This window comes from Neohortaea acidophila (assembly GCF_010093505.1).
Source record: "Neohortaea acidophila strain CBS 113389 unplaced genomic scaffold BDY17scaffold_1, whole genome shotgun sequence".
Classification (NCBI taxonomy): Eukaryota; Fungi; Ascomycota; class Dothideomycetes; order Mycosphaerellales; family Teratosphaeriaceae; genus Neohortaea; species Neohortaea acidophila.
This window is the reverse complement of record NW_022985510.1, coordinates 1,881,233-1,904,537: the sequence shown is the minus strand read 5'-3', so window position 1 is coordinate 1,904,537 and position 23,305 is coordinate 1,881,233. Positions and strand designations below refer to the sequence as shown.

The window sequence follows — 23,305 nt, the reverse complement described above, 5'->3', positions numbered from 1 at the left end:
TAGAGACACGTGGGGTGTACTCCACCCTGGTCTGCTCATTCACCACTGTACTGTTGTGCCACGTTTCCAGCTATACAGCGAACGTGCAAGGCTTAGCGCCGGTGCCTGAGACCACAAATTCGGCCCATGCATGAACAACGGCCGAGACACAGGCACAGACGCCGACACAACCCGAATTCAATGCAACAAGCCACTCGGACAGCAACGTAGCAACGCTGGCGCGTGATTGAGCGCGCTATGGGCAGGCCTGGTCTGAAGCAATACCTTGCAAGGGTGATGAAAAGGGAAGGAAGTGGCGGCAGCTTGGCGCACGCGCCCGCCCACCCAATCGACCTCTCCTCCATCCATCTCTCGTCATTACGCGCCGGGCTGCAACCTCCGCCGTTCCGACGTGCTGCAGTCGACTCGACCTCATTCACCTGGTTCCTGCGCCCTCGGGCTCCACACGGTAATATAACGTCTGCATTTCATACGCTTTCGTAAGAACTTACACTTTCATCTTCATGCTACACCGCCGCTATCCTTTCTTTACCGCGTTTCTGTATCACTCGAGCATACCTCCACTATCCCTGCACAGGTACGACAGCGCCCGACGCGGCTCTTCTCCGCGCCCAAAAAGCGCCCAACCAACTCGACTTTCGTCCGAGATGCGCCTTCATTAAACCCACCCTGCGCATCGCTGCTGTCTTTGCGACCCCAGCGACAAGATGATGTCCCTCAAGCAGAGCATCGAGACCTGGTGCGCGGCGCTGGCAGCATACGACAACCACGAGTTCGATGCCTCGCTCAAATGCTTCGGGCAGATTGCCGACACCTCCAAGATCTTTTTCAACCTCGGCGTCATTAACGCAACGCTGGGCGAGCACGCCAAAGCCGTCGACTACTACCAGCAGGCGGTGCATCTCGACCAATACCTAGCCGTGGCGTATTTCCAGCAGGGCGTCAGCAACTTCCTCATGGGCGACTTTGAGGAGGCACTGGCGAATTTCAACGACACGTTATTGTATCTGCGCGGCAACTACCACATCGACTACGAGCAGCTGGGGCTGAAGTTCAAGCTGTACTCTTGCGAGGTGCTTTTCAACCGTGGATTATGTTACATCTACCTCCAGCAAAAGGATGCCGGCATGCAGGATCTGGTCTTTGCAGCCCGGGAGAAGCGCGTTCCCGATCACGACGTGATTGATGAGGCCATTCGAGAGCAGGCGGAGGGCTACACCGTGTTCTCCATCCCGGTTGGCGTTGTCTACCGCCCGAACGAGGCCAAGGTGCGGAACCTGAAGACCAAGGACTATCTGGGGAAAGCGAGATTGGTTGCGGCGCAGGAGCGGACGAGTCATAGCGATCCGCGGCGACTGGCTGCGATGGCAAGACTGGCAATTGACGACAGGCCGGAGGAGAAGCTGTCATATGCCGCGCTGAACTTGGTGAAGCCGGATCTCAGAAGTCGGTCACGACAGCAATCCGAGCCGCCATTGCAGCGCAACATCTTCCCGCCTACACCGCCTCCCGAGCTGGAGCACCCCGATCTCCTCCAAAGTCGAGCGAGACGGAAATCGAATGAGAGCACGAGCTCGCTTACCATCGGCCTGCAACAATCTCGCCCGGCTGCTGCAACACCAAGCCGACTTGACCTGGGCGTTGCGGCATTCCATCAACAAGTGCAAACAGAGAAGGCGCGTGCTGCGCCAAAACGATCCGAGTCCGAACGCCCGGCACCTCGCCGTCAATTCTCCGACAGTTCAGCAAGACTAGAAAGCAGTCGACAGCACGAGCAAGTGCGGAGGCAGCTTGACTTGCCCGAAGTCCGCATCCACGAAGATCCTGTGACGCCCTCTGACAACGATGGTGCGAATGAAGGACTGCTGCCCATCGGCCTCGGCCATCAACGCAACAAATCAAATGTCACCACCGGCACACGCAGCCAACCGACCATCTCCGAAGAAGACGAAGACGACGTGGACGACTACGACGACATCTCCGACCCATCTGCCGCACCACCTCCGCTCGCCTTCGAAATCATCCCACCGCGACCACCCCACCGCCGCCAGCCCTCCAAACGCGTGCCAGACTTCCGCAAAGTGCGCATCAAAGTCCACGCCGAGGACACGCGGTACATCATGACCGTGCCGAGCGTCACCTTTGCGCAGCTGGCGGAGCAAATCCGGGTGAAGTTTGGGCTGCGCGGGGGGTTCAAGTTGAAGGTCAAGGATGAGGATGGGGATTCGATTACGATGGGCGACGACGATGATTTGGAGATGGCGATGGGGTTTTGTCGGGCCGGGGCGGCGAGGGAGCGCTCGGAGATGGGCAAGATGGAGATTTGGGTGGTGGAGGTTTGAGGGAGCGTGATGGGTTCGACGATGGAGTCCTGTCGCTCGCAATGATGGATTCAGAGTTTACCGGAAGCTACTGCATGTACTTACGATGAGAAGCTCATGACTACCAGAAGTAGTAGTTGTCGCGCGCCGTGATATATGCTAATGCCCCATCGGCGATGCCATACTTCTTCTGACCAGGCTCCCAGGCACACACCAAAGTCAGGCAGCTCGTCTAAAAATGCCAACGTTACGAGAAGTTCACATTCCGTCGTGCCGTCCGCTGCGCATGCACGAATCGAATCGTCAGTACCTACATGCACGCTGCGAGCCAGCAATAATATTGTTAGCAAGGCTGCTCGATAGACAACTCCATAACCCTTTACTGCCCCCGCCTTAGGCCTTCTAATCCGTTGCCCGCCGAGGCAGCGCAGTGACCGGTGAAGCACGGCATCGCGATGGAATGCATCACGGAATCGGGCGGATACGGGTGGTGGTCGCTCTCGAAGCCAAGCAAGCATCGAGACAATTCTGCCTGCACCTCGTGGTCGCTGGACGCGGGGTCCGGAATGTACATGTGATGAAAAAGCAAGTGAGAGTGAGGGGATAGAGCAGGTCACGGGCGACAAGAGAGACAGTGAGACTCGGATCTCGGTTGGCCGGGCGTATTCGTATCAGAAATCACGACTCCCCGGCTCGCATGACTGCTAGATTGGGCTTTACAGATCAATCTCGACCTTCGCCTTAGTAATGCGTCATGGATCTTCCATCACACGTGCATCAGCCGGGCGCCGGATTAAAAATGCAATCCACGGCCGAAGCGGACAGCAACTTTTAGAGTTTGAAACTCTATGAGTCGATCTCGTGCCTGACCAATCACCGGCTTGGCGCAAATTGTGCAAACTCCGGAATGTCCGCGAGAAGTCTCCGGCGCCGACTGTGCAGGATGCATGTGCAAATGGGTTGTAGAGATGAAGGAAATCGAGATGGAACGATGGGAGTGATGATATGCTTCTCAAACACATTCGATTTGATGTAGCTATGTAGTACAATTGTATCCTTCTCCACCTCAAGCGCAATCGCGAGGGAGATTGTATTCCAAGTCATTGAGATGAGTTCCGTCCAGTCGTAAAAGATTCCAAAACGCTCGCTCTGCTGTGCAATTTCGCTACAACGCTGGGACAACGGCAGTAAATCGATGAAGAAACTTCCCTGCGTCTAGCAGGCCGCGATGAGCGGTTGCTGGGACGGTGAGTCGAGGAGGTAGTCTTCAAGCGATTGCTGTGCCTCCGACTTGAGGTCGAAGTATGCCGTTGTCGTGATGGCTTGTCGTTGTTTGTCGCTGAGCTGGAGCGGGGTGTCTTTGGGCGAGACGGGAGCCTCGTCGTCTTCTGACTCGTACTCGCTGTCCGAGTCGTCGAGAGTGAGCTCGGGCGGGGAGTATTGGGAGTCGGGGCTGCGGGTGAGGACTAGGTCCTCGTCCTCGGAGTCGATGTCGAACACGGCATCGTCGTCGGAAGTGCTGACGAAGACGGGAGCTTGCTTGATCTTGGGCGTGACGGTGAAGAGGTCGGTGTGCTCGAATTCTTCCTCCTCATCCTCCTCCTCCTCGTCGTCGTTGTCGTACTCCTCGGCGATGCTGTCCAACCATTGCACTCGTCGCGGCTCGGCGGGTTTGGCGGCCTCGCGGATGGATTGGTTGAGCCAGTTCTCGGACTCGCGCTCGGCGTCGGCAAGCTCGACCATGAGCTGGTCGAGGAGGTTGGCGTGGCCGACAAGGTATCGCAGACGGTGGTCGGCGTAGCCGGCCTCACGCGAGAGCTTGGTCCTCGCGGAGGAGGCGATGGCGTAGGTCTGGGTGAGGCTCATTCTCGCCTTCTTCGCGGGTCGCGGTTGGGTGGTGTGGTGGTGGAATGTGGTTTGGGCGACAATGGGTTCTTCGAAAGAAGACTGGTATCGAAGGTGGGAAGTCATGGTGGTGGGTATGAGTAATGGCGGTGATTGAGTCACAATGGTGCCGATGGCGCAAGTGGGTTTGATCGTGTCGATGCTTGATGGAGTGTTATTGTAGATGTAGTAGTGTGTTGAGATGCTGATGGTATGAAGAGAAAGAGTCGTTCCCATCTGGAGGGAGATGGAGGGCCTATTTGTGCTCGTCAGCCTTCCACGCTCTTTACGTGCTTACCACGCCCAAACTCCGTCTCCGGGTCGCTCACGTCGAGTTGGTCCGCTCCCGTTTGACGCACGCCTGAAGTGGATCCCTGCTAGCGCCTCCTTCGGGTCGGGGGTTGCACGGCGGAAGGGCTGTAAACTCCAGCCGCACCCGACGATGCGATTGGCCACTTGCTCGGACCCGGACAGGGCTTGCTTGCAAAGCAGCCCAGCAGCACCGATTACTACACTGGGCGTGCGGCCGAGAAGAAAGAGAGCCGGTTGTAAATCAGCCTTTTGACTCACTGCCCGACGGAGTAATGGTGTCTCCATTCTAGGTTGGCGGTCGTCTGTTTATCGCCGCTTTGCAATCCACACACACACACACGCACATTACCCGCATTCCTTTCCATCCGATTCCACGCTGACATTTTGCCCTCTGCATTCATTCCATCTACACTAATGCCTGTCCAACTTCAAAAGTGCCTACATACCGCGTACGTGGCCGCATTGCGTACGGTGGATCTTGCTCAGGTACTTCAGGCAACGGGATTCACTCGCGCTGCTCCGCCCATCTTGGCCCTGCGCGGCCAAGCGAGTGCGAAGCCCAAGGTAGTCCGAATCCGCGTGCCTAAACATTGAATTAGACTCATCAATGCCCAGTGGCGGTGCGTGCACATCTGCGCTCGGTTTCGCATCGAGACAAGCACTGCGACTCGCTCGCTCGTTCGTCCGTTCATGCACCAGCCCTAAGGCAGCCGCATTTCGCGCCCACTCGGATGTCAACCAGCATTTGCTCCCGAGGACTCATCGCTGACTCCCTCGCCCTATCACAGCCCCGCAATCTCTCCCTAAACGCCCCGCCTAAAACCCTGCCGGCCCCGAGGGCTTTGCTGCACCGGCTTGCGGCCGAACACAACTCCGTCTGCTTTCACCCATTGGCTTTCCCGAATTCCGAGCACGCACTGCCTAACTCCGACCGCTCGACTCGCCTCGCGTCACCAGCAACTCTCGGCGACCGTATTCCTAATGCAGTAACCGCTTCGTTCGGGCTTCTCGCGCTCTTTTTCTACAGCAGCCTGGCAACCTGTATGACTGCTGCGCCCGACGAACAGATGTCCATTTCCGCAGCAACCCCAAAACACCGGCACGCTTAGCGGGGCACATCATCGCTGACTCCGCCATCCCAGCCAAACTTCTGTTTGCACGTTGGTCCGCGTGGAAATTTGGATCGATGCCTTTCAGCCCGGCAGCCCTGAAGCACCGCCGTAGACATGATCGACACTTGCCCTACTCGACCTTTACTCAGCTGATAGCAGCCCACGTGAAGTATCTATTTCTTCCAGCGTTGATGTTGCCGACAGACAGCATTACCGAGGGCTTTTGCATCTTCCATCCACCATCTGTTGCCAGCCTTTCCTGAAATATAGCCGCTACCATAGGAATTGGAAGAACGTGTGTCTGACAGATCTGCAACCTCTAGGGCACGCATGAACCCCGTCATGTTCTCGAGACATTCTAAACGACGTGGAACAGCAGAGCACCACCATCAATCGGAAGATGTATTCCAGTCACCGCCGAAGCACCCGCACCGTGAAGAAAAGCCACCCCGTCAGCTATTTCTGCCGGGTCGATCAGTCGATTCATCGGACATTGCGCTTCGCAAGCTTCGATGAACTCTTTGGAAAGCGGCGTGCCTCGCAACAAGGGTGTGTCGACCACCCCCGGACACACACAGTTGATCCGGATGCCCTGGCCTCCATACTCGCGAGCCTCGGTCCTGGTCATACTGACGACGGCATGTTTGGCGCTGTGATACGCCGAAAATCCACCCAGTGTGGCGACGCCGGATAACGATGCAGTATTCACGATTGATCCTCGCGCAGCTCGGGGGGCGTCTGGTAGAGGCGACTGCTTCAGCATCGCTGCAATCTCGTGCTTCTGACACAAGTAGACCTGAAGCAGGAGGGAATTGTCAGCGGCTCGGTCCACGTCAGAGCTGAGTTCGAGATGCTTACCCCTTTGAAGTTGACATTGTGTATTCTGTCAAAGGTCTTCAAGTCTATTTCCGTCGTAGGGATATTAGACATGGCGATACCCGCATTGTTGCAGACAAATTCCAAGCGGCCGTACACCTCGATGCACTTGCTGATCATGGCCTTGACGCTGGCCTCGTCGCTGACATCGGCCTTGTGGATTGTCGTGTTGACATGTGCTGAGATTTCCGAAACCATCTTCTCGGTTTGTTGCAAGCCAGCCTCGGCCAGGTCGACCATGAAGAGTCGCGTACAGCCTCGTCTGACCAGTGCAAGGCATATTTGCTGTCCAATACCTGCATCACATTAATGTTATCGAACATTCAGCAATGAACATCACGGCCGCGATCATAGCCTGCGAATCGCGAGAAACTCGTGCTCTACTCACCAGATCCGGCCCCGGTCACAAATCCAACGCCGGCAACTATCAACGGATCCGCCATGTCTTGTCCCAGTTCGATGGGCAAATGCTGCACAATTCAGTACTGATTATCGGAGGAGAGTCCCGCAACAGGAGTATTTGCTTTCGACAAACCAGACAATTGGTGTCTGCCATCCTCAAGGTTGCGATGTGCACACACAACCCCGCACAGGATACCCTCGCTCCTCCGGCACGTCCGAGGCTATGCGAGATGGGCGACTTCCTACCACTCGTACTCGACGCCACCTGAGTAGAAAGAGGTCGAGTCTCCGACACCGTACTCTCCCGCCTTCCCAAACCCTTGACGTGTCTCGAAAAAGGACTCATGGCCGATATCTTGAAGGGTGGAACCGCTGTAGTCATTGGAGCAGCTTCCGGTATACACGAACGTCGTCAAACTTAGAATCATCTACTGACACCATCTAGCACTGGGAGAGGCAACCTCGCTTCACTTTGTTCGAGATGGTTGTCGAAAAGTGGTGTTGGGAGACATTGCCGAGCAACGACTTGCGGAGCTCCGCACTCGCATCCTTACTCAATATCCCGATGCCGAAATCGTGATTGCGAGAGTCGACGTCGGAAACGAAGACGACGTGAGCGCCTTTTTCGAACTCTCAGTGCAGAAGTTTGGCCGTATTGATTTCGCCGTCAACATCTCCAATGCGGAGCATCGCGGTGCACTTTCCATCGATGCCCCGTCCGAGGATTTCCAGAGCGCGTACGAGAACATTCTACGGCCGGTATGTAACGTCGTCTCAACTGTTGCCATCGAAGACCTGACCACCGAGAAAGACCTTCCTTTGTGAGCGAGCCGAGCTCCTCCAGATGTCGAAACAGGAGCTTCTCAAAGGCTACCAATGTCGCGGCAGTATTGTCAACGTGACCAGCCTCTGTTCAACCATTGCATTCCCTGGTTTGACAGCATACTCCGGCACGCAGGGTGGCATTCTGGGGATGAGCAAGACCGACGCCTTCGACTTTGGCCCGCATGGAATCCGGGTGAATTGTGTGGCACATGGGAACCTGGTCACTTCCATGCTGGATTCGGCTATGGGGGAAGAAGAGCGGCAAACGTGGGCTACCAAAACGGCGCTCCGTCGGCTTGGGCGAGCGGAAGATGTTGCTAATGCTGTTGTGTGGCTTTCTTCTCCGCGAGCTGGTTACATTACTGGCATTTCATTGCCGGTCGATGGTGGATTCGCCATCGCAACGGGGCCGCCTTGAGTTCTGCCTCGGTCACGCAAGCTGACAGTTCTCGAATCGTTTGTAGCTATGGCAAGGGGTTACTTGCAAAATCGATGATATGCTCGAGAACATACTCCATCTACCCAAGCCCAGATTCTCCGGTGAACAACTTGAAGCCTTTCGACTAGATCTGCAGTATGATTGGTCGAGATGCTCGGGCGCTAACGGAAGTCGCCGAATTGTCAGCGAATTGTCAGATCGCTCAAGCATCCACGCATCTTCACCACGATTACCTGTAACGAGTCTGAGGACTTGTAGCAGGTGGCACGACTGCCGCTTTATTTTATATATATACGAAGCTTCAACACGCTCAAGTCTGCCCCCAGACAAAAGGCTTCTCCCCCTTCTGCTTCGCCTCTACCGCCCCGTCATACGCTCCCAAAAACAACCACTTCAACTTCTTCGCCGTCCCCTTCTGGTGCCAATCGTTCGCCGAGTCCGGGTAAAAGTCTAGCTGCGGCGGATCCACAGTATCATTGTCGTGCGCCATCAGCGCGAGGATGTTGTCGTGGCAGTCGAACTCCCCTAGCCCGTCGAGCGTCCAGTCGGCCAACTTCTTGTCGTACGCAAAGGACTTGGTCACGTAGTAAAAGGGCTTGTCCGCAACGCCGTGCGCGTGCACCTCTTCCAGCAGGTGGCCCGGACATACGCCGCCTCGTCGCTTCAAGGGCGACGGGTCGAGTTCTTTGGGAATGGGCAGGTACTCTGTGGGCCGGAACTCGCCGCCGTGATGAGCTGCATCGCCACCCATGAAGATGAAGGTGTCCGGGCCGGTGGAGGTGCGGGCGAGGCCGCAAATGTGCCCGATTGTGTGGCCTGGCGTATCTAAGAGGTAGAAACTGCCATCGCCGAAGTAATCAAAGGCATTGAAGCGGCCGATCTTGAGGCCGCCGCCTTCTTTCTGAAAGTCGATCTCCCGCGTGTTGCGGCCTTTGAAGTCCGTGTCCAAGAGAGGCGAGTCCTCGCGTGTGGGATAACCGGGCATATGGGCCTCCTTAAAACCCGGGCCGACGACCAATTCCGTCGAGCCAGGAAAGGTCGATGGATCTCCTACGTGATCCCAATGGTGATGGCTCCAGATGATGCTCTCAATGGCCCCGCCGTCGACATCAACTCCATTCTCCTTCAGGATAGTCGCCACGTTCTTCTCCACGTTGACCCACCATCCGAGCCTGGCAATCCGCTCGTACGATCGAAGCTGGTCCCAGTCCTTGCGAATGCCCAGATCAAACAGAATGGGTTTGCGGGCCGGGTGTTCGATCAAGAAGGCCAGGCAGGGCCCCTCGAGGTTCTCGTTCCCGGTGTATTCGGGTTGGAGAAGGGTCTTCATGGGAAGGCGGAGCCGACATGTTCTAAAAGCACATCAGGCTTTCGTGTGAGTGGTCGCCCGTGCATGACCTTGATGAGGTGAGGGGTCGGACACTTACGCATCGATAACCGACACCTTGACGGTGTGGTTGGATTGGGGAATATTCAGGTTGGGTGGCGGTTTCGCCTTCACCAATGTCTCTGCCATGGTATTTTTTGCCACACGTATTTTTAGTTACTGTGAATTGCTCAGCAAGATGGTGCCACTCGCTGTGTATTTCTCTGATGTAAGGGTTGCTTAGGCTAATGCGCTTTACCAATCTGTGGAAACATGGGGAAATGACGGCATGAGGTCCACCGCCTTATTAATCCTTTAATCAATTCAATGATGCGGCGTGAACGTGCAGTGGAATCACCACGGCCTGTCTCTACAATCATTCAAGTACGAATTCCTCGAAGATTTAAATCATGCTTGATAATTGATGCTTAACAACCTCACAGCGCCGGTCGTGGGTATATGCGATTGCTCGATCGAAATGCCTGACATGTCTCCTCAGTCCCGCCGTCCTTACACAAATACGATACACCCCTTCAGATTGATGGCGGCTCGCCCTCATACTGCTCCGCCCCTTCTGGAATCGGCATGACCGCATTCTCTGTGTGGATGTGTATGCCGCCCTCCCATTTCAGCCCCTCGACCAAGCCGCCCTTGATCATCACCACCCCTCCCCCATACCCATTCTCATTGCGCCGGCGATGCAGCACCCTCACCCCACATTCCTTGCAAAAGTAGCACTCCACCTGCGCGCCGTCCTCATTCCCCGTGCGAGTGTAGATCTTCAGCTTCTCTTCCAGCTCCCCGTCCATGGGGAAGAGGCCTTCTGACGTGAAGACGGCCGAAGTGCCAAACGCCGACGCGGATTGCTTGCGGCATTGCGTGCAGTGGCAATGGTAGAGCGCTTGGGGCTTCTCGGAAGGCGTTTTGAACTGCACCGCGCCGCATTGGCAGCGTACGTCCATGTCGGACGGTTTGAGGGATTAGAAGGTGGTGGAGGTTGTCGCGGACATCAAGGTCGAGCTGCTGGACGACTTTCTTCGCTTCTGCTGCAGTTTCGGGAAATGCTTGGACAATCGATTCACTTGCCTTTGTCGCGTCTGAAATCTCGACGGTGAAATGACTACCTTATGTACTAGTCTCTTCGTGCGACACCGATAAGGAAGGTAGCTTGTCGCGATGACCGCACGCGATGACCGCGATAGGCGGCATTAGGATGGATGACGTAGCGCGTGGCGGGTAAAGTCGTCGGAGAAATCCATCGTCACGTGCTGCGCACCATCTCTCACGCAAATACCTAGCTCGTGGAGCCGTCTGAGGCGTGCGGACTTTGCGTTCGTCGTCGTCACTACATACAGCACCTTCATTACACAAGCAACTCGACACACAGCAAACTCGGAAACGGCTTGGTGTGCCACGTCGACCGTAAGCCTGCTTGCTTTAACGCGCCCCTGATAGTTCGCAAGGGGAAGTTGAAGGGGCAGATATCATGGCGTCTGCTTCTTGACTTGGTACGGGCAAGATTCCGCTGGCAGACTCGATTTGCTATATGGCTTTGCGACTAATCTCCCACCGAGACATGCGAGTTCGATGCGTTCGTGGCTGCACCGGCAATAGCTCCGAGTGAACTATGCCTTGCCTGGGTTGAGGACGCCGGCTTTGTTAGCAGCAGGCCGGTGGACGCCTACGTCGGTGGCGAGGCTGCGCAATCGGTCCTGGCGATCCCGACGAGCGGCGTTGGTGCCCTCGAGCGTTTTCATCAACGCAGGGAACGTGCCGATGATCAAAAGCAGTCCGGCGACGATCACGAAGGTTAGCAAAGTCGCGAGACTCTGACCTTTGGTGATCGAATTGAGACCAGGTAGAGTGTAAAGCTGTCCAATATAGATCCCGTTTCCGACCAAGAGCGATCCAAGTGAGATGTTGAGCAGTAGGGCAGGCATGGTCAGCATCAGGGCGGAACCGAAGGATGGCATTCTGAGCTCGTCTGCTTTGCCGACTTCATGACCCCCGGAGACACAGCTTCTCCGCAGGATTTCGAGAGACCTCTCCGGCGTAGTGAGCCACTCCTTGACCTCGTCACCAACAGGGAGACCGCTCAGCATGGTCTGGACGATGCAAGCAAAGTACACCGACAAAATCCCCGCGAGCACGCCGAGTATGAAAGCTAGCTGAACTAAGAAGGTGACCTCGCTGATATCGTTCAAACTGATCAGCTCGCTGACAGCGATTTGGGCAATGATGGCTCCCTAAGACGCTGTCAATTCACTAGGACCACACAGCATGTCAACGTTCGTCTCTTACCGCGACGCCAACCGTAGTGAACACGCTAGTGTACGAGTCTCTTATCGCGCGCGCTGCCTTCGAAGCCTCGTCCGGCTCGTGCCCGTTCGGGTCCACGACATGTTTTTGAATTGTCGCGAGGATGGGACGAAGTTGCAAGAGGGCCGTGTGAAGAAAGAGTGCCCCGAGGCGACCGTAGCGCTCGGTGTCGCGTTTAAGGTCCTTGACACATTGGGCTGCGAGTTCGGATATCTGGGCGGAGATGGCCATGAAGGACAGGAGCTCCGCAAGTTATTGTGCGGTGTCTTCGACCGTCGAAATGTGAAGGTGAGGAGTCATGCCATCGGGCCAGGGGAAGGCAAACGGCGATGAACGTATGGTGCGTGGGGGCCACAAGGTGACAAGACGTTGATTGGAGGGTGTTCTCAGCGGTTATGCACCTAATCACCCACGGCATCACATCGAGATTGGGGCCGATACGTGGCTTGCAACTTCGACGGGACAAAGTCTGGGTTGGTTTTCCGATGGGTTTGCGTGCCTGTCCTTGTGTTCCCCGTGTGCCTCGTGCTGTGTGACCGTGGCGAGCCATTTGTGGGAGTACGGAGCGACCATCCTTCTCGCCGGGAACGAGGGCGGGTACCCGGACGAGGCATGACGGCCACGGTCCTCCGTATATGTATTATCAGATGAAATGGGCGCCCGAATCGTCCAAGAGCCCTCACGTCGACCGATTCTTAGCGCGATGTTGGCGGCGACGGGCGGGACCGGGGCGCCTTTAAAATCGCCGGGGAAATCCAGCATCACGTGCTGTTCGCCATCGCTTCATCCCCAACCCAGCACCGCGAAGAGATGCGCAAGCAGAAGCGAGACGATGATCCCGCCGTTTGAAACCACCTTTGCCGTCCCGCTTAGTTGCGAGGACTGCATCAAAGATGTCTCGACCTCGCTCTACAAACTAGACGGTAATCCCACACCTCCCAACTCCACCTCCTCTCTACCCCCCGCAAGCTCATCCACACCCACAGGAATCCAACACGTCTCCGCCTCGCTCAAGAACCAGCTCATCTCCATCACCGGCACCGCCGCCCCCTCCACCATCGTCGCCGCCATCCAAGACACCGGCCGCGATGCCATCCTCCGCGGCTCCGGCAAGGCCGAGAGCGCCGCCGTCTGCATTCTCGAAACCCACTCGAGCGCTGTCTCGGAGTACGTGCGCGGCCTGATCCGCATGGTGCAGGTCAGCCCGACGATGACACTGCTCGACGTCACTCTCAAAGGCGTGAGCCCAGGCTCTTACAACATCTCCATTCGCGAGCGCGGTGACATCAGTCTGGGGCCGGAATCGACGGGGAGTGTATGGGATTATCTAGACGCACAGAAGGCGAGTCCGCCGCGACTGGCGAAAGGTGTGCTCGGCACGGTCGAGGTGGGTCGGAGTGGCATAGGAGCAGTGTTTCTGGACAAGCCGATTCAGATCTGGGAGATGATTGGGAGGAGTGTGGTGGTGAGCAGGAGGGGGAATACGGAGAAACACGATCGTGAGGATCCGGATACCCTCGTTGGCGTCATTGCGAGGAGTGCGGGGGTGTGGGACAATGATAAGACGGTGTGCAGTTGTAGTGGGAAGACGGTGTGGGAGGAGCGCAAGGAGCAGCAGGGGAGAGGAATGCTGTGATCCATGCGCATCTTCTCAGGGATGTTTGTTGACGTATGGCGATATTCAATCCATGTTAGAGGAGATAGATGCCTCCAAGATAGAGTATTTCTGAAGCGAAGAGAGGGTTCGAAAAAGTGGTCTCCGTATTCCAAATTTTCCTGCTGCAGATGTACGTCTTTGGCACTTCTCTGCCTGGTCAGGAGAGATGAGAGTACGACGAATGTGTTCCACCGCGTCCATTCTGTTCACAGGGCCTGAGAAGCTCCCAAGATGTACCTTCCTATTTGGGCGCGGTGCAAACAGCCTGAAGATTGACGTCACTGATCGTCCCAAAAATCTACTCCACTTGCATGGCGGGAAGTGGACTGGGACTGGACATCATTGAATCCGCGTGGTGGATACTCGTGGCAAGTCCCCGTAGAAGTCCTTTCCTCTTCGATAGATTCTTCTCAATTGGCATCTAACCCATCTCTGCAATCTGCATCAATCTCTTCTATTTCAACCTCTTTTGCTCCATCACAATGTCTACGAAGAAATACCAACTTAAATGGGGAATCCTAGCGACGGGCGAAATCGCCAAAAGCTTCGCAAGAGATCTGACCGTCAACCCGGAGACTCGAGGCCGCAAAGACATCGAGCACGTCGTGGTGGCCGCAGCCTCGTCCTCCTCCGCGGACCGCGCAAAGGCATATCTCAAAGAAGTCAACGCGCCAGCTTCTGCGAAGCCCTACGGCTCCTACAAAGAGCTGGTCGCCGATTCGAACATCGACATCATCTACGTTGCCACGCCGCACAGCCATCACTTCCAGAATGCCATGCTCGCGCTGGAAGCCGGGAAGAACGTGCTGTGTGAGAAGGCGTTTACGGCGAATGCCGCGCAGGCGGAACTCTTGATCAAGAAGGCCAAGGAGAAGAATGTTTTCTTGATGGAGGCTGTGAGTCTGCCGTACTTTCTTCCTCATAGGCCATGTCGCTGATTTCGTTCCGTAGGTGTGGACTCGTTACATGCCTATTTCAATCTATGCCCGCGACCTCATCAAGTCCGGCAAGATTGGCACCGTCGAGCGCGTTTCTTCTGATCTCTCCTTTGCCAGCGCGCCAGAGGATAACTTTGATGACAAGCATCGGCTCGTGAACCCCGACCTTGCCGGAGGCGCGCTGCTGGATCTCGGCATCTACTCCCTGACCTGGGTCTTCCAGACCTTGTACACCGTCCAAGACAAACCTCAACCACCCACGGTCCTCAGCTCCATAAGGAAGTACAAGCTCGGCTGTGACCAGCAGACATCAATGCTGCTCACTTTCCCGCGTAAGGAGGGCGACGCACACGGCATCGCCACCACTTCCCTCCGCGTCGGCATGGACCCCGCCAAGAACGGCGAGGCGGGACCTTGCATACGGATTCAGGGCACCAAAGGCGAGATCCAAGTCTTCCCGCCCACCTTCAACCCGCGGAAAAGCAAGCTCATCCTCGACGACGGCACGGTGGAGGAGAAGGACTGGACGCATCCCGGTCCCGGACCCGGGTCGGGCTTCTACAATGGCTTTGCGGGAGACTTTGGTCCCGAGGGTCAAGGCATGGGCATGTTCTGGGAGGCCGACGAATGTGCTGATGCGTTGCGAGAGGGGCGCAAAGAGGGGCAGTATGAGAGTTTGCATGAGTCGTTGGTGATTATGCAGACTATGGATGAGGTACGGAAGCAGGGGAACTTCCGATTGCCGGAGAAGGTGGAGTCGACCGAATATCCTTTGGACTTGTAGTTTTCATGTTTAGTGGATTGTTGTTCGTAGACTGGACGGCGATGCTGGAGTTTGTCAACTTGAAAATCAAAGGCTTATGTAAGCGATAGACCAGGCAGCAGCATCGCAACGAAAACAAGTCTAGCCCCTGAACAAACAACTCCAGGCCGAAGGGTAGCTCTGGAAATTGTTTTGTTGTGTCCAGGCATACACACGTGCTGACGTGGACTTTGACGGAGATTTTTCAGACTTTCCAGCCTTGCGACAATGTTGCTCCTCCTCCTCTTGGCGGCGCTGTCCCCCATGTTCATTGCCTCCGCTTTGGCCTTGTCGACCATTACGGCCACGGGGACCGACCCCGTTGTCACGTCCACCGCCGTTGTCACGCAGACCGGGTCCACGATCACCACCACCGTCACCTCCACCCCCCTCTCCGCCAGCGCCTCACCCCTCCGCTCCATTTCCGCCATCAGCACCTTTACCGCCCACAGCTCCGATTTTCCCCCCAGCATCACGTTCGCCGCCGCCGCCACGACTGTGACGCTGTTTTTCCCGCACGAAACCGGTATCGGATATGGCTATCTAGCCAGCGTCGTCGCTGCCGATGCCTGCGCAACCACGTACGGCTTAGTCTGTACATCGGGGTCTCATCTCGGTGGCGCCGACTGCCCAGCCCGCCTGACCGTACGTCTTTGCTCAGCTGAACGCAAGATCATCCGTGCTAATCCCGTCACCAGGACTACTTCACGTATGTGGGAACATCTATATTTTCCATCTCGACTCGCTACACCGGAGCGATAACGGTGGGCAGCTCCACGACCGCCGTATCAAACGAATACATCCAGGCCTGCAGCATCTACGGCACGACTCGCGCCGTTTGCGCTCTGACCCTGACCGAGGCGTACGGCGGCAATCTGCCATCTTCCTTTTCTTCATCTACAACCTCTACTTTCACTGGCGACCAGGTGCGCTTCGCAACGGTGCCCGTCACCGCTGGCGCCAGTAAATTGGCCAGCGCACGCTCCTCATCCTGTCTCGCCCCGAGTACGTCGACTTCAATGGATGCTGCTGCCACCACGGGTACATCGACATCGACATCGACATCTAAGGCGGCTGCTGCTCCGACAGGCGGTCTCTACAGGGCCCAGCTCTTGGCAGGAGCTGCTGGTCTATTGGTTGGCGCGTTAGCATAGCTTCACATTTCATGCATCTTTCCAACCACCATAGATGAGGCGAGGAAGTAGATGGACTTCCATTGCCGGACTGGGTAGAGCCGACCGAGCATCCATTAGACTTCTAGAAGTAGAGACAACAATCGCAAGACAAGTGAGCTTCCGATAAGGCTCTTTCAATAGATTCTCAATAATAATAACTTTGCAGGTGCTCATTATGCGGAGTCCATAGCCTCGTACCCGATCCCGAACGCGAATGCGAATGCAACCAACCACTTTGACTCACCTCGCACTGTAAGTTATATTGATCCAGACAAACCAGTCGAGACACATTGAACAATCACGACAGGCAGGCCACATACCACCACGACAATGGCCCACCCATTCCAGTCCGAGCGCCTCATTTACCGCGCCATAGAGAGCCCCGAAGATGACGACTTTTTCGTCCAACTCAGCGGCGACGCAATGACAAACATGAACTCGTCCATCAACATGGTAACGCCGAGGACGAAGAAGGAATGCACCGACCACCAGACGTACATCAAAGAAAAGTGCATGCTCGGCGTCGTCATCTGCCTGCCCGCCAACACGGCCGCGGCCAACGCGAAACCCACGCCGATCGGCGAGTTGGACATGACGCGGCAGTTCGAGCGACATGCGCAACACCGCAGCGCGGAAATCGGGATTGAAATCCTGCCCGAGTACCAGGGGAAGGGGTATGGGACTGAGGCCATCCAGTGGGCGCTCGACTGGGCCTTCCGCCGCGCCGGCATGCACAAGGTGGACATTGGCGCGTTTGAGTGGAATTATGGGGCGCGGAAGCTGTATGAACGCATTGGGTTCAAGCCTGAGGGAGTGATCAGGGAACTATTCTGGCACGATGGGAGGTTCTGGGACGACCATAAGTTCGGGATGATTGACCGGGAGTGGGAGGAGATAAAGAAAGCGAGGGAAGCAGGGAAGCAATAGTTCTAGAACTAGAGAGCCCCGGCCCAGCCAGAAATAGAGGGTTTCATGATACGAGCAACGCTCGAGTTGGTATTCCTCTGTCGCTATTCCGTGTGGAGGGCCCGGTCTCCTTTCTCAATGTCGCCGCTGTGCTTCTCCTCTGCGCCCTCATCGATGCCTTTCCCCTCATGCCCACTCGCAGTAATCTGAAGAGGATTATCGAGATAGTAGATGTTGGTCTCGTGCTCGTCACCGAAGAGCTTGCCCATTTCCTCCAAAGGAATGCCCTTCGTCTCGGGGAGAATGAAGAAGAGGATCACGAATCCGACTGCGGAGATGCAGATGAAGACCTGGTGTTGTCAGCTTGGGCATTCGACACGACTCGACGCAAGAAGTCCTACGAGGAAGAATCTCCAGCCGATGTTGGCAAAGGCTGTCGGGGTCACTTCGAGGTAGACCAGGTCTGACAGGGCAAGCACTGCATTCGTGATGGCCACGCCCTTGTCCCGGATGTGGTTGGGGAAGACCTCGGCGTAGAAGACGTTTCCGCCTAATCAGCGAGTCAGCAACGACAAAATGGCGTGGAATATATGCGCGACACTTACCGACGTCAACGCCTAGGTTGTAGCACACATTGAACATGTACAGTGCAGCCACGCCGAACTTGCTAAAGCCAAGGTTGTGCGGGTGTGCCGTGAAACTCGCAGAAGCGGCTGCTTCCAAGGAGAGGCAGATGCAGCAACCGCCGATACCGATGAGGAGTAAGATGCGTCGTCCGACGCCTGGGTCAATTAGCCGGCGTTAGCGATAGATAGAGACAGAAGCGACGTACGGTCAAGAAGTATGGCCCCTAGGAGGCAGAAGGGTGCAGCGAGAGACACCCACCCGACTTGGAAGTCGATGGTCTCGAGCGTGCCGTAACCCAAAGACGAATAGAAGGTAGGGCCATAATTGTTGATCACCAGAACCGCAGTGGACTGTCCACAGAAACAGTAGAAGCCGCAGATCAAGGTGCGTTTACGATACGAAGGCTTTGTAAACATGGAGAGCTGGGAGCATTGTCAGCATTGGCTTTTGGACAGGAACAGGATCTAGCTCGCAGCCATTCTTCACATACCCAAGAGGTCTCCAGCGTGCGATCGATGGCAATCTGCTTTTCCATTTCGATAAACTCCGCTTGAGCAAACTCATCATTCCCTTTCACAGTGTGCATCTTGAAGACGATATTCCGAGCTTTTTCGGCCTTGCCGTTGATCAACAACCATCTTGGACTTTCCGGCGACAAGAGAGTGATCAGAATCATGATGCCTGGGAACACCAGGTACACTCCAAGAGGGCCTCGCCAGTTCAAGTTGCCCGCAGTCGTTGCAAACCCGCGGCCAGTGCAAGCAGCGAGGAGATACCCAAGGCCTGAGTGATGGTCAGCGAGTGTCCTGCATTCGGGCTACAAGCGTTTCTTACCAATATGAACGCCGACGAGGCCGGTGTAGAAGCCTCGAAGATCAGGAGGTGCGAGTTCGGCAAGAAACACGGGCGTCGCAATTAAGAACCCCCACGCGGACATGCCAGAGAAGAAGCGGCCGGCCAGAAACATGCCTGTCATCACCTGTGAGTTCGAGGGGTGCTACACAACGTCGAGACAGCACGTACCGATTGTTTTGGAGCCACACATCAGGCCACCACCAAGGATCCCGACTAAAGCGTTGTAGTAGAACGTATTCTTGCGGCCAAGCTTGGACAGACAGTAGCAGGTAATGAAGCAGTTGACGAATGCACCGGCCTGAAAAACGCCATTGGTGGCACCGATGAGGGTCTGGGTTGTGCGTCAATTCTCTCTGCGTAAATGGAAATCAATGCAGAAGACCTACATTCTCTCTGGCATTGGCAACACCTTGAGCGTTGGCAAGATGGAAGTATGCCTTGAACTCGGGACTTGCAAGGCTGTCAAGGGAAAAAGACATGTCAGCCAGTGGAATTGATGATTAGACTCGCGTGTATACGAACGTGGTTGATATAATCGATGCAGGAAAGCCAAAGGCCAGCACACCGTAGGAGATGAAGTAGGAAGTAACAAAGTTGCGCCAATTGAAATGGCGGCCGCTGGTGTTGAGGGGTGCCATGCTGGGCAGACAGTAGAGGCGGTCTGAGTGCGATATGGGAGCGAAGTCCAAGGTGTCAGCCGTGTTATATAGTCATGCGGTCCCAGCGTGGCGACGAGTAGGCATCCTCGGGCCTCCACTTTCACAACGAATTGCTTGGTGAGCACCACGCCGTTTCACCCGGCTGAGGATGCGCTTCTTTCCTGCTTGGGGTTAGATGTGGAGTGAATCCTCGCATGTCAAGGGGCACTCCCCACACGTGGAATAAGCAGTGTGGAGGCAGCATGGCGGGGGACCTCGTTCCTGGGGTGGCAAGTCGGCTGTGTGCTACAGATCCCTACTGGAAACGCGATGCTCACGAGTTGATGTTGGCGCCGGGGGCGGAAAAGGCAATGTTCCGCCGGTTAAACTTGCGCCATGACGCAAGGCTTGAGATGTCGACGTCGGGCTGTACTCCGAAAGTACAACTGACCGTATCTTCTTCGTTTCCTTGGCCAAGTCACTGTTAGACCGGAGGAGAGAGAGAGTCTAGTCACCCTCCCCAATGCATCGTACGGTGGGAGTCGGTTATCCATAAAGCATTAACGAAAGTCTGCAGGGCGTGTAGCCGTTTTCCCCAGGGGTGGGTGTCTTATTCCCGGAGGCTGCGGCATTGCGTCCGGATTAGGAAGTTATTCGGAAATAAGGTCTGATTGTTGGATGTTGAGGTCCGGCACTGTCGCAGAACGAAACGACATGCAGCCTCGCACTGCGAACACAACGGTAGCGACAGCTTCAATGTATTTCAGAACGCAAAGCCTGCAGATGGAATTACAAGGGCGAAGAAGGTTCGGACACAAAGAGAAGCGCTAGTCTGATCAACAAGCGATGATGAAGGAAACGAAGCTGGGACTCGCACGTGAAAGATCGTGTGTCATATGAAGACACCTTATACAACGGCTCCCACCAGCAAACCAGCAGCTCCCGCCAAGAGCTGGGCTCGGTAGAGACCCCCAGTTGAAGCGGCGGCGGCCCCCGCAGATGTCGACGTACTCGGGGCGGGACATGAAGACGTAGACTTGATGCCTACCAGCTTGTTGGCTCCAGCTGTAATGGGGACCGTGGCAAAGACCACCTCGTCGCCTGTCAGAGTGGTGGTGGAATAGTTGATCGTCGCCTTCTTGCTGCCACCATAGTGGTAAGTCCTTGCACAAACGGCCTCAGTCGAGCCATGGATACTGCAGCCTTCCATAAAGGTCCAGACGCCGCCCCCAACGGAGAAGGAATGAGACATTGAAAAGCTCTGGGTGCCGTAGTATGTCACTTGTGGCTATCGCCAGTATTAGTACAAGGGGCGATGACGATGAAAAGAAGCCATGTCAGATGCTCACTGTGTATGAAGGCTCACAGAAGGGCACGGTTCCACCAAAGCTCCCGGAAGTGCAGGCAAAGCCGTAGGTGGTTGCACAGGGATCTGCAGACACCACGGTGGCGACGAAGCCATCGGCCGTCGCTTCTGGGGGCAGAAAGACGGTCACGCTGGCGCGATCAGAGGTTGACGACGCGCCGGCAGTCCCCGAAGGAGTGGCAGTAGGCGTCGATGGTTGTGCGAGAGCGCAAACAACGAATGCAGAGGAAATGACTGCTTGCTTGCGCATGTTGAGATACTTGCAATTCCAACGTGAGGACAATAGAGACACTGGCCGCGGTCGTGGATATATCTATGTTTCGACCTGCGACTTACCTACTCGACTAGGCGCGTGATGAAACTCGGACGGCTATGTATAGGACAGCAAGGAGGCTGCTTGCTTTGGGTGGTGTAGCCGCCGAAGTCTTAACAATCTCCAGCGCTTCGGACGCGCGCTGTGGTTGGAAGAGGAGCACGCCAAGCCAACGCTCGGGCCTCCCGACTCTCCTACGCTCCGCGCTTCTCCAACCTCACGTTGACGAAGGCAGCACCTGTCTCGGCCTAAGGCATAATTACGCGCTCAAACCGGCAATGAACCGTTTCGCCCTGCTTTCATATGTCGCCAAACCCGCCGCAGTCTCGACGCTACTGCTGCCGTGCGGCGTTCGCGACACTCTGGTGTTTGGGCTGGCGCGGAGAGAAGCCGTGATGTGTGTATGCTACGCAACGCCGACAGAGTGAGGAGTACCTGCGAGAACAACGAGCCGGAATCTGAAGACTTCGCTGGGGATCTATCGTGGAATGGCCATCAAGTCTAGAGCGAGCATGGCTGGCTTACAACATCATCCATCCATATGCTCTTCGGATCCAGGTACCCTCCCGTGGTGATCCGATTGCCCACGCATCATAGCCTGCGACGCTTGCTGTGATATTGAGAGGGGAATGCTGTTGAGTCTAGGTCATCGGATTTCCTGCACGTCTACCACGCTAACGAACGTTCCACACCCAATCCGTAAGTGACCCCAACATTGTCGGGGCGGTGCGAGCCGGGTCCTTGATTTTATTTTGTACCAGACGGACTATTTCAGGGTGATGCAGCATTTCAAACAGCCCTTTTGGGCGCTTACTTTCCTTCGATGCCCTTCATTCGTCTCTTTTGAAACGAGAGCGGCACAGCTTGTGGGAAGGCAATGAGCGCCTTGTCCCCTGCGCCGATGTACTTTCCAATCTGGGCTCGTACGGAGCCTCGACCTGAACATATGAAAGGGCAGTGGTCCTGGAGGTGTCGTTACACGTTGCGAACGCACATCAGCTCCAGGCAGCTCGTACATTTAGCATTTTACTGTACTACGCGGACGCTCTTCTCCATGGCGAAGCTCATCCTTATCCTCCTCTCAATCATCAGCCTTGCGCTGTCGGCAAAGCTATCGGCTGTGACACCGTCGATCACTGCGCCAGCCTCGACGCCTCTTGTCACCATTGCTCCTGCGCTGTTGGCAAGAGAAATCACCAGCTGTGCTTTGGTGAAGGCTCCAGCATTCACGATCGATGGCCACGCATACCCAGCTTCGTCATCGTGTACCTGCAATGGCGGCGTAGAAGCCGGCGCCAGCCGCACAGTGGGCAAGGACGGTGCTACGACGTGGGAGTGTGCGGCGAACAGTACTCCGATGCCCATCAGCACCGAGGAACCCGCTCCCACCCCGACCTGGGTCATTCAACTCAATATTGGGACACAGAAGGTACGACATAAGCCGGGGCGGTAACACGAATGTTTGCTAACATACTGTAGTTCATGGTGGGCGACTGGCACCAAGACGAGCTGACGCCACTGATGGGCATTCCGTGCGGTGTCGAAGGCTGCGATCCGAAGTACGCGCAGGACTTCCACTTCAACTGGACTTCGTCTTCCGAGGCTCTTAGTGATGGTGCTCTCGGGGCTGTCGGTGTCGCGAACACCGCACTCGGAACGGTGACGATGAGCGGCAACGGCGATGGCATCCAAGCTAGGATGGAAGCCATGCTGAAGAGCATCAACACCGCTGTATTGAAATCGAGTCAATGCGAGCAAGTCACCAGTCTCGTGCCCAGTCCTCTTCGCAGACGCTTTTCTCCGGGTACCGAGGGATACATCACCCAGACTATGTAGGTCTGACAATCAAGACACCGCTAAAGAATGACGGCTGACCTCGAATAGACCCCAATGTCATCTTGTCAATTATGTCTCATCCACGATCTACAACGGTCCAGATGTGAGCGACAGCCTTCCAGTCTTTATTTTTGTTGCTGACTGTGCCAATAGCCTCAGAATGCTACGATGGTGGCTTCGATTATGTTTGAAGGAAGCTCCGAGCAGCCCGCTCAGAACTTCGCCTGTGACGATTTGTTGCCCGTTATCAACACGGCTTTGAACTTCCTACCCCTTCCTGCCCTCACTGGTGAGTCGACCGGCTCGAACCTTACACTAACCTACATACTGACAAGG

General features: G+C 55.8%; 14 protein-coding genes across 14 annotated transcripts; 7 read left to right on the top strand and 7 right to left on the bottom strand.

Annotated features, from left to right (window-relative positions):
* Positions 1-707: 707 nt before the first annotated feature.
* BDY17DRAFT_320377 (putative PB1 domain protein) lies at positions 708-2,342 on the top strand (the record flags this gene model as incomplete). The annotated part of the gene is made up of 1 exon (XM_033736437.1): positions 708-2,342. One exon carries the CDS (start codon positions 708-710, stop codon positions 2,340-2,342), a length of 1,635 nt encoding a protein of 544 aa, XP_033594433.1.
* A 984-nt stretch (positions 2,343-3,326) lies between these two features.
* Positions 3,327-4,447, bottom strand: BDY17DRAFT_289832 (uncharacterized protein). The gene has a single exon (XM_033732407.1). The coding sequence runs from the start codon at positions 4,440-4,442 to the stop codon at positions 3,537-3,539; it is 906 nt and encodes a 301-aa protein (XP_033594432.1). The 5' UTR covers positions 4,443-4,447; the 3' UTR covers positions 3,327-3,536.
* Positions 4,448-5,806: 1,359 nt separating this feature from the next.
* BDY17DRAFT_19881 (uncharacterized protein) lies at positions 5,807-6,838 on the bottom strand. Its single transcript, XM_033730076.1, has 2 exons — positions 6,488-6,838; positions 5,807-6,425 (listed from the first exon to the last, which is right to left on the bottom strand). Exons 1-2 carry the CDS (start codon positions 6,743-6,745, stop codon positions 5,988-5,990), a joined length of 696 nt encoding a protein of 231 aa, XP_033594431.1. The 5' UTR covers positions 6,746-6,838; the 3' UTR covers positions 5,807-5,987.
* A 413-nt stretch (positions 6,839-7,251) lies between these two features.
* Positions 7,252-8,150, top strand: BDY17DRAFT_320374 (uncharacterized protein; the record flags this gene model as incomplete). Its single annotated transcript, XM_033736436.1, has 3 exons — positions 7,252-7,303; positions 7,353-7,666; positions 7,719-8,150. 3 exons carry the CDS (start codon positions 7,252-7,254, stop codon positions 8,148-8,150), a joined length of 798 nt encoding a protein of 265 aa, XP_033594430.1.
* A 119-nt stretch (positions 8,151-8,269) lies between these two features.
* On the bottom strand, positions 8,270-9,838 carry BDY17DRAFT_289824 (beta-lactamase-like protein). The gene is made up of 2 exons (XM_033732406.1): positions 9,599-9,838; positions 8,270-9,523 (listed from the first exon to the last, which is right to left on the bottom strand). The coding sequence occupies exons 1-2, from the start codon at positions 9,685-9,687 to the stop codon at positions 8,482-8,484; spliced, it is 1,131 nt and encodes a 376-aa protein (XP_033594429.1). The 5' UTR covers positions 9,688-9,838; the 3' UTR covers positions 8,270-8,481.
* Positions 9,839-10,070: 232 nt separating this feature from the next.
* Positions 10,071-10,499, bottom strand: BDY17DRAFT_307194 (Mss4-like protein; the record flags this gene model as incomplete). The annotated part of the gene is made up of 1 exon (XM_033735106.1): positions 10,071-10,499. One exon carries the CDS (start codon positions 10,497-10,499, stop codon positions 10,071-10,073), a length of 429 nt encoding a protein of 142 aa, XP_033594428.1.
* A 331-nt stretch (positions 10,500-10,830) lies between these two features.
* BDY17DRAFT_19730 (uncharacterized protein) lies at positions 10,831-12,297 on the bottom strand. Its single transcript, XM_033730068.1, has 2 exons — positions 11,839-12,297; positions 10,831-11,783 (listed from the first exon to the last, which is right to left on the bottom strand). The coding sequence occupies exons 1-2, from the start codon at positions 12,085-12,087 to the stop codon at positions 11,163-11,165; spliced, it is 870 nt and encodes a 289-aa protein (XP_033594427.1). The 5' UTR covers positions 12,088-12,297; the 3' UTR covers positions 10,831-11,162.
* A 391-nt stretch (positions 12,298-12,688) lies between these two features.
* BDY17DRAFT_314696 (superoxide dismutase) lies at positions 12,689-13,492 on the top strand (the record flags this gene model as incomplete). The annotated part of the gene is made up of 2 exons (XM_033735848.1): positions 12,689-12,779; positions 12,843-13,492. 2 exons carry the CDS (start codon positions 12,689-12,691, stop codon positions 13,490-13,492), a joined length of 741 nt encoding a protein of 246 aa, XP_033594426.1.
* A 503-nt stretch (positions 13,493-13,995) lies between these two features.
* On the top strand, positions 13,996-15,235 carry BDY17DRAFT_314695 (uncharacterized protein; the record flags this gene model as incomplete). Its single annotated transcript, XM_033735847.1, has 2 exons — positions 13,996-14,409; positions 14,465-15,235. 2 exons carry the CDS (start codon positions 13,996-13,998, stop codon positions 15,233-15,235), a joined length of 1,185 nt encoding a protein of 394 aa, XP_033594425.1.
* Positions 15,236-15,371: 136 nt separating this feature from the next.
* Positions 15,372-16,542, top strand: BDY17DRAFT_289819 (uncharacterized protein; the record flags this gene model as incomplete). Its single annotated transcript, XM_033732405.1, has 2 exons — positions 15,372-15,898; positions 15,952-16,542. Coding segments are annotated over exons 1-2 (868 nt in total), but the record flags the coding sequence as incomplete, so codon positions are not given.
* A 58-nt stretch (positions 16,543-16,600) lies between these two features.
* BDY17DRAFT_289818 (acyl-CoA N-acyltransferase) lies at positions 16,601-17,421 on the top strand. Its single transcript, XM_033732404.1, has one exon. The coding sequence runs from the start codon at positions 16,759-16,761 to the stop codon at positions 17,353-17,355; it is 597 nt and encodes a 198-aa protein (XP_033594423.1). The 5' UTR covers positions 16,601-16,758; the 3' UTR covers positions 17,356-17,421.
* A 17-nt stretch (positions 17,422-17,438) lies between these two features.
* Positions 17,439-18,928, bottom strand: BDY17DRAFT_314694 (general substrate transporter; the record flags this gene model as incomplete). The annotated part of the gene is made up of 6 exons (XM_033735846.1): positions 17,439-17,684; positions 17,736-17,884; positions 17,940-18,116; positions 18,167-18,383; positions 18,452-18,744; positions 18,796-18,928. The coding sequence occupies 6 exons, from the start codon at positions 18,926-18,928 to the stop codon at positions 17,439-17,441; spliced, it is 1,215 nt and encodes a 404-aa protein (XP_033594422.1).
* Positions 18,929-20,238: 1,310 nt separating this feature from the next.
* On the bottom strand, positions 20,239-21,233 carry BDY17DRAFT_289815 (uncharacterized protein). Its single transcript, XM_033732403.1, has 2 exons — positions 20,804-21,233; positions 20,239-20,742 (listed from the first exon to the last, which is right to left on the bottom strand). The coding sequence occupies exons 1-2, from the start codon at positions 21,068-21,070 to the stop codon at positions 20,362-20,364; spliced, it is 648 nt and encodes a 215-aa protein (XP_033594421.1). The 5' UTR covers positions 21,071-21,233; the 3' UTR covers positions 20,239-20,361.
* Positions 21,234-22,187: 954 nt separating this feature from the next.
* BDY17DRAFT_307187 (uncharacterized protein) lies at positions 22,188-22,969 on the top strand (the record flags this gene model as incomplete). Its single annotated transcript, XM_033735105.1, has 2 exons — positions 22,188-22,562; positions 22,613-22,969. 2 exons carry the CDS (start codon positions 22,188-22,190, stop codon positions 22,967-22,969), a joined length of 732 nt encoding a protein of 243 aa, XP_033594420.1.
* Between the last annotated feature and the right edge of the window lie 336 nt (positions 22,970-23,305).

What these genes read in the sequence shown, in the direction of transcription:
- BDY17DRAFT_19881 (XM_033730076.1), bottom strand. Translation starts at nt 6,745, where the DNA reads ATGGTCGACCTGGCCGAGGCTGGCTTGCAACAAACCGAGAAGATGGTT. An exon ending in ACAATGTCAACTTCAAAGGG is followed by an intron (nt 6,426 to 6,487) that starts GTAAGCATCTCG and finishes CTCCTGCTTCAG; the next exon opens with GTCTACTTGTGTCAGAAGCA.
- BDY17DRAFT_289818 (XM_033732404.1), top strand. Translation starts at nt 16,759, where the DNA reads ATGGCCCACCCATTCCAGTCCGAGCGCCTCATTTACCGCGCCATAGAG.
- BDY17DRAFT_19730 (XM_033730068.1), bottom strand. Translation starts at nt 12,087, where the DNA reads ATGGCCATCTCCGCCCAGATATCCGAACTCGCAGCCCAATGTGTCAAG. An exon ending in TCACTACGGTTGGCGTCGCG is followed by an intron (nt 11,784 to 11,838) that starts GTAAGAGACGAA and finishes ACAGCGTCTTAG; the next exon opens with GGAGCCATCATTGCCCAAAT.
- BDY17DRAFT_289832 (XM_033732407.1), bottom strand. Translation starts at nt 4,442, where the DNA reads ATGGGAACGACTCTTTCTCTTCATACCATCAGCATCTCAACACACTAC.
- BDY17DRAFT_289824 (XM_033732406.1), bottom strand. Translation starts at nt 9,687, where the DNA reads ATGGCAGAGACATTGGTGAAGGCGAAACCGCCACCCAACCTGAATATT. An exon ending in AAGGTGTCGGTTATCGATGC is followed by an intron (nt 9,524 to 9,598) that starts GTAAGTGTCCGA and finishes ATGTGCTTTTAG; the next exon opens with AACATGTCGGCTCCGCCTTC.
- BDY17DRAFT_289815 (XM_033732403.1), bottom strand. Translation starts at nt 21,070, where the DNA reads ATGCGCAAGCAAGCAGTCATTTCCTCTGCATTCGTTGTTTGCGCTCTC. An exon ending in TCTGTGAGCCTTCATACACA is followed by an intron (nt 20,743 to 20,803) that starts GTGAGCATCTGA and finishes TACTGGCGATAG; the next exon opens with CCACAAGTGACATACTACGG.